General features: G+C 39.4%; 1 protein-coding gene across 7 annotated transcripts in view; it reads right to left on the reverse strand.

Moving 5' to 3' along the window:
• fra (neogenin protein frazzled) overlaps positions 1-9,537 on the reverse strand; it is an 87,916-nt gene extending 78,379 nt beyond the window's left edge. For all 7 annotated transcript variants that reach the window (XR_015537218.1, XM_087356321.1, XM_022077871.2 and 4 more), the window contains exon 1: positions 9,294-9,537. Coding sequence is in view for 6 of the 7 variants with exons in the window: in XM_087356321.1 (XP_087212447.1) it covers positions 9,294-9,378 (85 nt within the window). In the remaining variant the exon portion in view is untranslated. The remainder of the gene's footprint in view (positions 1-9,293) is intronic.
• Between the last annotated feature and the right edge of the window lie 687 nt (positions 9,538-10,224).

Below are 10,224 nucleotides of genomic sequence, written 5' to 3' on the forward strand. Positions count from 1 at the left end.
AACAAATAAATAAATAATAGTCTTAAGACATAACAAATGCGGATAGCGTATTTGGCTACTGATCCAGCATCCACGGCCTGCGTATCTCCGAGTATCTGAATGGTTCGACGTGTTTGCTACGCGTACATTTCTGCGAACTGAAACAGAACGCAGACACAGATGTCTCAGAACGCTCACACTGCACATTTAAATAGATAGTTTCGTGTTTTGCTTCTCTGGGTTTTCCTTTTAGCGACGCTGACAATCTTGGTCCGTGTTACGACTTCCGGTAAATGGCCACATGGAATGAGTCGTGCTGTTATTTTTGGTACCGGTTATAAATTAATTTTTGAGAAGGGGGGATCCCCAAGTGATGTAGAAATGCTCGCTGGTTTTACGAGCCTGCTCTCCTATACGGTGAGCCCCGCGAAGGTTCCAGGAAATGTTGCATGTCGCGCTGATGGCTGTGTGGGATCTTGAGATGGATTTTCAACACGCTGCAGAGCCGAACAGAAGAACTACAGCGCCCTTAAAATGCCTCATTTTCTTGTACGCAGAGACGGAAATATCAGAATGACCTTGAAAGACCCCCCCCCCCCCCCATGGAACATAGAGAAAAGTCCAAATATTTTGCCCGTGATTGACCTGCGATCTTGGTTGGGTGAACTGAGGAAAACCACGAGGAGAAGGTCCAGATTCGTATCAGAGCTCTGAAACACTTTATACCGCTACGTTAACTCTGTGAAAATGTCTAGTCTTAGTAGTATATATTATATAATGAATTCTTATCGGGTTAATACCCGTGTAAGGTTGTTTAATGAAGTCTTTCTTCACACTTAGTCGCCGTGAAGGCTTCAGATCCTACGTCTTGGCTATCCCTTACACGAGATAACGTTTGGAGGCAAATTCACGCTTACACGAACATTCTGTATCTGATGTATAAAGTATATAAAGGAGACATTATTAGCGATGCTTCATGGTAGTAAAATACTCTTAGAAAGTTAATACAGTTTGGTTCCAAACTTATCCCTGAATTGAATTATCGACTCTAAATACACGCTTTGAGTTACATAATACTCTTTAACAATAAAATAGTATTTCTTGACGTACGTTTTGTTACGAGACCGTCTCATACAGACTTAAGATTTTGGGTTCTCGTGGCGAAACGTACGAAGACTCTTGTGGGATTAAATTAATTATTCGGTTTTGTCCGTCTAATCACAATTATATTTAAAATTTAAAATTTACAAATAAGATAATTAAATTATCATTTTATGTTCCACATCGAATAATCGATTTACATTTGGAACATTTTTTACAACATGTTTCGGTTTCATCGAACCATCTTCAGGTGTAAAATTATATCAATAAACTTAAAACTCAACCTGAAGATGGTTCGATGAAACCGAAACATGTTGTAAAAATGTTCCAAACGTAAATCGATTATTCGATGCGGAACATAAAAAGATAATTTAATTATCTTATTTGTAAATTTTAAATTTTAAATATAATTGTGATTAGACGGACAAAACCGAATAATTAATTTAATATTTGATTCAAAATATGACGCAATTATACTATCTTGTGGGATGTTGCCTCTGTAATTATCGCCCTGATGATGGAAGAAGTAAACATATCTGAAACGTCGGTCAATTTCTACGAGACAACACGGCACAACATCCCAGAACGCAAATTTCTTCGTGGTCTTTCTTTTTTTACGTTTTTTGGCAGCAAAATTACAGGTATATTTGGTGTCGGATAATTTAAAATGAAACTTTGGTATAAAACGCTGACCACTGTAGGCTTACGTGCTGGCCACGTGGAGTTGATTTCATGTCATTTGTTTGCAGAAAATGAGGAATGCAGTGAATTAATTAGGCATCGTTCTGTTTAATTGCTGTTGAAGCTTCGTGATCACGATTATCTTTTCTTGTTCACATATTAATAATTTTAAACTCGTTTTTCGAAGGAACATTTAATTTTTGTTAAACTTGAAGTTTTCACGGCGACTGGACAGAATGAAACCTTCTCGGGCAACATGACTATTGAAACTGAGGACTTTGATACGCTCAGTGGTTGGCAGGCTTGTACTTTTGCACAGACGTTGAAACAAAAATTACATTTAATGTTGTGCACGGATTTAAATAAAAATTTCATTCCGGATTCTTTTTCCACCCCCACAATACTCGGTGGTAAACACCGCCAAACTTATAAAATAAATCCTACACAACATAACAGTTATCAGAAGCAAAACGCGAAATGAGTCCACCTGACAGGTCGTCACGAAATACAATGCGTAGTCACGAACAAAGGACTGTCGTCGGTGAATTAATAAAACTTCTCCTGCTTAACAAGAAAAGAATTCTTTTAATTTAAAAACAAAAGTTTCCGATACCGACTGGCCTCTCAGAATTCTTGATGAACAAACCACGTGACTAGGTCATTTGAATTCCTTTTATAATTTCAAGCATTTGTTTGCGTGTAATATTTAATTTGGGCGACTTTGACCCTCGGGGCCCACAGGCCCTTGTTTTTATGCACAGAACTATACTAGGCTCAGTTCTTTTCGTCTACATTTCAAAACTGTCACGCTGGACTCGAATTTAATTTTTTTTTATTTCCCACTTAAGATGTAATTATCGCAACTAATGACAAACGACCAAATCAAAATATAAATTTATTGTTTTAATTGTTCTATCCTCGGGCTCATTCAGAATATCAAGACGACCTGCTTATTGGTTACTCTGCTTACTACCGCCTTCCTGATTAAAGATCAAAGGTCTGACTGTGGCGAACGTGACAGAAATTGCTATTTTAATTTTTTTTTTCCTAACTTGTTAATATTATCATACGACCTACTTTCTGTGTTCAAAAAGCCCCTCGATTCACAAACTGAACTAAACAACGAATGAAATAGGACTACACTTTTCAGTCCTTCGAAAAATAAACAAAGAAAAAGGATTTGTACAAAACAAACAAATCAATGATAGTTGCATTAATAAATATACATTAGTTTTAAAGACGAAAATAGCCTGAAGATGATGCAGTTGCATTGAAACATGTTGTGAAATAAAATAATGAGCGCTAAAATTGTAACATCGTAATAGCGATGATAAGCGCCAAATTTTAAAATTTTAAAGTTTAGCTTTAATAACACCAATTTTAACAACTAAGTTTGTGTATTGACGGAAATAAATAAATATATTAAAGAAAAAGGAAATACGTGTTTCCTGAAACTTATATTTTCTCGCTCCCCACTGAAAATACAATTTTAGTTTTACTGAAGTTTTCAGGCATTCAAATGTTCCAATATTTTTTAATCTAATAATTTGTACAATTAGTTTCTATTGATCCTGAGTTATTTTGACGTCAAATGACGCGTTCACACGGCGGGCCTAAGATCAAAATGTGTCGTCTTTCAACGACATATCAAGTAAATTAAAATGGAATCGACATTTACGGTAACGAAACCAAAAATTATTACTTAACATGCTCTGTGTAGTGACAGTCCTTTACCTCTGAGCTTCCAAACCGAGTGCTGGGAAATTGTAATGGAAACGTCACGTATTAGGGTCCTCCCTTCATTAATTTACGTTTTTATGACTAATGGAAGATTGTGGCAGGGTAATTACGTGGAATGGAGAAAAGTTAGAACCAGACCGAATCTAAACTTGTGGATAATAATAATTACAGTGGTCGAATTGTATGAAACAACAAATTCTATAAAATTAGAAGGTAACACGACATGCCGCCTCTGAACAATATCATCGGCCAACTCAATCCAATCAATTACCTAACTTTTGGAATCCAACGAGAAATTATTCATTTCGTCTCTTCTACACTCGGCCCTTTCGAATCTTTAACTGCCCCCCCCCCCCCCCCCGCAATCCTAGTCCTTTCCCTGTTATGATATTTCTACGTTTTCGTCAGCCATATTATAAATTCTAAAAGCTGTACAATGTTGTAAAACACACCTAATGGCATTACTGAGAATATCCATGGTTCTCGGAACGCACACAAACACGCCCATAAATATGAAAAGGGCTTTTGTAGACCTAGAAAATAGATACACCTAGCCTTCTAGAAACTTAAGACTCCCATATTACTACTAACAAATTCATAAACTTATCCAAATCGATAGTCTTACAAGTAATATTTTAAGAATTCTTTCAAACAATCGATTAAAATAAATACACGGGTTTAACCGCAAGTTTTATTACCGAAATAAGTTGAAGCACAGAAGTTGGTTCATGTTGTTATCCTATATATAATTACGATTAGTCCCTCACTATTTCTGCTACATTCGGTCTGAAATGTTTCACGAAGCACAAAGGCAATGTATTCGTCTCTAATTACCACTGTCCATCTTATCTAATGTTGTTCTACCCTGCGAATTACATGCCACAGTATAAAGCAGTCGATACAGCCCCCACGCGAAGATATCGGGAAGGAACAGTCACGTTAACCGAGCCCAAGCTGTCGGGTCGGGAAGCTGTTTCTACCTGAACGCGAAACAAAGCGAGGATGACCTGTCTGGAGGTAGGCGGCGATACCCTAATGCATCGTTATTCAAGCGAAGTGGCGTGACATGTGAACGGGCGAAAGGACCACATTGGTTGCTCATACCGCAATGTCTCAAGAACCAGGCAAAAACTGACACGACGAAAGGAATTAAGAAACTCGTTTGGTTACGAAACAGCAAACGTAACAAAAGACAAAGCAAATTTGCATAGATCGAGTTTTTGAAAGGGAAAAAAAAAAGTCTCCTCTTGTTTTATTTCCAATGTAAGCCTAACATTCGTTCTGGGACGTGTTTGCAATGAACGAAAATTACATACTTTCTATACGGGTAGCAGTGGGAAGAACAAACATGGCTGACACACAGCGCTAAAGCCAGCGAGCATCGCATTCCAGAACATTCCGGTCGCTAATTTCATTAAAATGATACGAGGTACATCGACAGCTGGAGATAGCCGATTCCTTTAATCAACACCAACTGATATATGGACTACTCAACTACTACGTTTAATTGAACGACCACGCAAAAAAAAAAAAAAAAATCTAACTCGCGAAAAGCCACAAAGCAAACTGCTAATTTAAAACCAACAACTTACGCCATGACCAGATTTCTAAATAACTCACTGATAAAGCAGTTCCATACTAAAACGACGAGCTTCGGCGCCAATGTACGTCCTGAGACGACGCCAGTAAAGCCTGTGGACACTAGAAATGAATCAATCCTGAAAAAACTGTTCTGTCTGTCTGTCTGTCATTTTCAGTTGCCCTGCGCGTGTATCATAGATCACAGTTTCTTACTTTCTTCCATATCAGTCCGTCCTTTGAGAGAGGCACTACGAGTCCCTCAGCTGGCCAAAACGTTTCCAGTTCTTACGGGATCCGAAATTAAATTACAGTGCACGGTGTCTGTTTAACGACGCTGTCACTCGCTCAGATGGTCATGTCAGATGGTGGAATTATTCATAAACTACAAAATTTTTGGAGGTACTGAGGAAAAAACTACGAGAAACCTCAGACAGGACAGCCGTTCTCTGGGCCCAGATTTGAACCCGTCAACTCCCGAATACGAAGCAAGTGCGATGTTCTCACTCGGTTGTAACGTCAGATCTGGGCCAATTTAATCTAATCAATCTCTTCACATCGATACATGACCGCGTCTTTGTGTCGAGTGTTGTGACTGGCCTATCCCCTGACCAGCAAATAATCAATTAGAAGCAAAATATTCAGAGCCCTCCTCTTGACAATATGGACAGCAGAATACTTACACTGACATAACGAACTAGATTTCGATTTAGTGCAAAAGTCTCAGTTCCCATTTAGATCTCGCCCTATCCAGTTGGTGTTTAAGTGATGTTACTACTTTCTCTACTTTCTCTCCCTCTCCCACTCTCGCCCACGTGCTACCATTGGTCCACTCCCATACCTGCTCCCATTGGCTCGGGGTAGGCTACACCTTTCACTTCCCTGCCTATAAATCCAGCTCCTCACACCCTATTCGCATATTCATCGCCCTGATGATGGAGGCAGTATGACCTCTGAAACGTTGGTTAACATCGACCAGACTACACAGCGCAACAACCCAGAAGACAGAAATCTTCATACTCATCGCCCTGATGATGGAGGCAGTATGACCTCTGAAACGTTGGTTAACATCGACCAGACTACACAGCGCAACAACCCAGAAGACAAAAATCTTCATACTCATCGCCCTGATGATGGAGGCAGTATGACCTCTGAAACGTTGGTTAACATCGACCAGACTACACAGCGCAACAACCCAGAAGACAGAAATCTTCATACTCATCGCCCTGATGACGGAGGCAGTATGACCTCTGAAACGTTGGTTAACATCGACCAGACTACACAGCGCAACAACCCAGAAGACAGAAATCTTCATACTCATCGCCCTGATGACGGAGGCAGTATGACCTCTGAAACGTTGGTTAACATCGACCAGACTACACAGCGCAACAACCCAGAAGACAGAAATCTTCATACTCATCGCTGTGAGAACCTCAAGTCTTACGAGGTTATGTTAGTTTACCGAAAGAACACAATTTGTGATATGATAACAATTTAACCAGCTGACAAACCAACGCGAAAAAAGCAAGCAGAATGTTGTGCATTATTCAAATGGCTGTTACATTACTTGTTACGAACGTTTATTGGGCCAATAAGACACACGTTTTATTTCCAGCGTTAAGCAGCAGAGGAGATGAACTTTGAAACCGAGTCTTATAAACCCCTGGCGACAGTCGTCAAACCGATTTACCATTTTCGATCAAGTCTGCATCCATCTTTCGCGTATAAGTTTTTCTGTAAAACAGATTTTGATGGAACCTCCATCAACGATTGATAACATCAAAACAAAAATTGTCCATGTTACATTAAAAAGGTGGTAAGTTCCCTTAACATCACTGGAATCTGGCAAACCTTCAATTTCCAATCGACTGGTAAAAATGACAATTGCAGTCACCAATTATGCTACAGCTCTCCTGAAAAAAGTTACAAAGCCCTTTTCAGTCGTAAGTTGTGTAAAAAAGCAGCATCCACTGCAGCGAAATTACGTACAGTGAACTGGAAAAGTAGGATGAGATAGTGGCCTCAAAAGGCAAAGCCCCCGTGAAGGGATGTTGAAACCGTACGACCGCCAGTGCCACCGCGGATATTAAAACTCTGCGCATTCAACACTCACATATTCTGCTCTCGAGAAATAAAATTTCTTGAATCACGACATAAGTTCCGCCATCAACAGCAAGGTGAGACAGATGCATGACACAGACTGTACCTCCCTCCAACACAGAGGGCAGCAGAGACTGAAACTGTTGCTCCCATTACCGGTCCAAGCTTCGAATCCCGGTAAATTGACATCACGAGGGGTGAATGTTTTCAACGGGGATGATACGAAGGGGTGGATCGAATCTTTGGTGAGTCAGTGATGGTCTGGAGTAAATGTAGGGGAAAGAATGAAAGAGAAGTGGCAAAGCTGAGGAGAAAGGGAGAGGAAAGAATGGTAGAGAGGATTAGAACACAAGAGTACAGTCAAGTCAGTATTAAACTGCAGCCTAGTCGCTCAAATGAGACAGACAGACAGACAGACATTTGAAGTGCAACCACTGACGAATGTTCAGCGTCCGTCCTTACAAATTTCAGGCTAGGACCGCTTCCTTCTACATCCTTACCAAGTCACGGTATTTCATTCGAATCTGTGTAAGCCTGGCATGACATACAAACATGGCGTTACGTCAACATCTAGATACAAATTAAACTAAATACATGACAAATTACTTAACTCGGCAACAATGTAATAATATACTAGCTACCTAGGTGGCTTAGGGAACCCGAAGGTTCATCACCGAATTAACGAAAGCCCTCCACTGGGCCAACAAAATCCAGTCTCCTTCAACTCCTATCTCCCATAGATCCCGCCTGAGATTATCCTCCCATCTACGTCCAGGTCACCCCAGCGGTCTCTTCCCCTCAGGCTTCCCAACCAATACCCATCCATGCGCGCTACATGCCCCGCCCATCTCATTCTTCTCGACTTAATCGCCCTGACAATACTGGGGGAGGAGTACAGATTTTTAAATTCGTCATTATGTAGTTTTCGTAATAATATACTACACATAACAAGCCACCGGAAACGGCAGTAACAAACAAATTTATGCAAAATAAAATCAGGTAAACGACAAATTAGGAAATATTATTCAGTCCAAAAATTATCATCCAGTTTATTTTATGAAGTAAACAGAAGTTCAAGACAGACAAAACAATTTTGTTGCTTGTATTTTTCTTTGACGGAGGACATTCAGGAAAATATCTGGGCCTGTGATGAATAAAGCATGGGTAATGTAGGATATCAGGGCATTTGGTAATGTCGAATGATGGCAACATTAATGAAAACCATGACTGGAAAAGACTGGAATGAGGAGTTCCGGCATGCCAGTACACACTGGGGAAAACAAAGTTACAAAAGGAGATCCCCAAACCGAGATTTGAACCTGGGACCTTCCGAACATGAATGAGGAGTACAGATTACTAATGGATTAAGTAGGTTTGAAAGGTTTATGTGAAGGCCAGTTGTGTTAAATACAACCTGAGTTAACTAAGCAGGTAAGGCAGAAAAAATCCTTAAAATAATGTACAATATGTGCCAACAAATTAATTTTGTCACATACGTGTGTGCACTGGTTATAGCTTATCTGTACTGGAAGTGATAAGCAACATTTTTAAACACATGGCAATCTTGAATCTATGCCATAACCACGTGTGTATGTATATCCAAAACAGTTTTGTCTAGATGCCGTCTAATTTCACATCTTAAAATGCATGTCCGATGATAAAGACAGCACGTACGGGAAGTTCTTTTAATATTCTGTAACTCTTCACGGATAAAATGAGCAATAAACGATAACAGGGGGGCCAGTAATCGCCCGTCGATAAACTCTTGCAGTTATCACACAAAGGTATAGCCTAGCAATGTACACAAAACGTTCTGATAAGACGAAAGCAATAATCTTAATGTTGTGTTTATCAGTTAAACCAATATGACATTTGCGGCCGATGACTAATGGTGTGTTCTTTCAAAAAGCCCTTGTTCCGACCAACACAACCCAGTAATGGAAACACACGTTTACTTAAAACAATAATATGAAAAAAATAAAACGTTTTCAAAGCAGCACTGACTTGAAACAAAAGCAGAGTGTGATAAATTATTGATTCAGAAAAATAACTCAGTTATTTATTCCTGGAAATCTATGTTTCTCTCTTTTCTTATTCATAACCCGTTGGCTTACCTTGCACAACCAATGTCAACAGCGAAATGATTCCGATAGTAGTCCATGATTTTAATGCGAATATCTTCCCTCCTGTCCAATTCATCTTGAGGGACACTTAACGGAACAATAATCCATCCATTTGGTTTACATTTTCACAGTTTACCTTACATGAAGTCACATTAAATAACTACAAAATGTCAACACGTCGTAAACAAACCGAGCCGGACAACTCCACCACTACAGCTGCCAACAAACTGATGCATCGCTGTAGGCGGAATGTAATCCCGCGCGGAGTGATACAAGTTTTACATACTACGAGAATGTTTATATTTTTTTACCGTAAATTCATTTTAAATTTTATTGCGATATAAATTCAAGCACAACAATAATTATTAGCAGAAGAACAAATATACGTTTAAAACCATAAACACCAAAATATCGGTCAAAGTCTTTATACAACGTACACCCACGGACATGCCCTGCCATCTATCAAGCAACGACCAAACGATACACCGCTATGTCAGCGCCATCAGAAAATTCAAACCTGTCACTTGGTTTAAACACAAAATAATATGGAATTGTTAGCAAGGACCACTAATATTGCATGTTATGTAAATTCATTCGATACGGCTTTCAACTACATAATGTATTTTCATACACGCGTATTTTTTGAGTTCCCAGCACGGATGATAATTCTACAAAAGCCTATCTACATACATAATGAGTTTGTATTCAGTGTGGCGGAAAAGCACGTGGTTGAGAAAAGGAGACAAAAGGCTTTCTTAACACACACAGAGGAAAGATGGTGGTTAAAGAAGTTCTCGTGAAAACAAGTACTACTTCTGCTGCCTCCTTTCCTACTATGTCATGCTAAGAATGCTGGGTTTTTATAGGTTAAAATAATGAATACAAACACAAATGCCCCCCACAACTGCAAATTAACAACAGA

This window comes from Zootermopsis nevadensis, unplaced genomic scaffold (assembly GCF_977971745.1).
Source record: "Zootermopsis nevadensis isolate Lab colony 2312 unplaced genomic scaffold, Znev_1.0 Znev_ptg000002l, whole genome shotgun sequence".
NCBI classification, from domain to species: Eukaryota; Metazoa; Arthropoda; class Insecta; order Blattodea; family Termopsidae; genus Zootermopsis; species Zootermopsis nevadensis.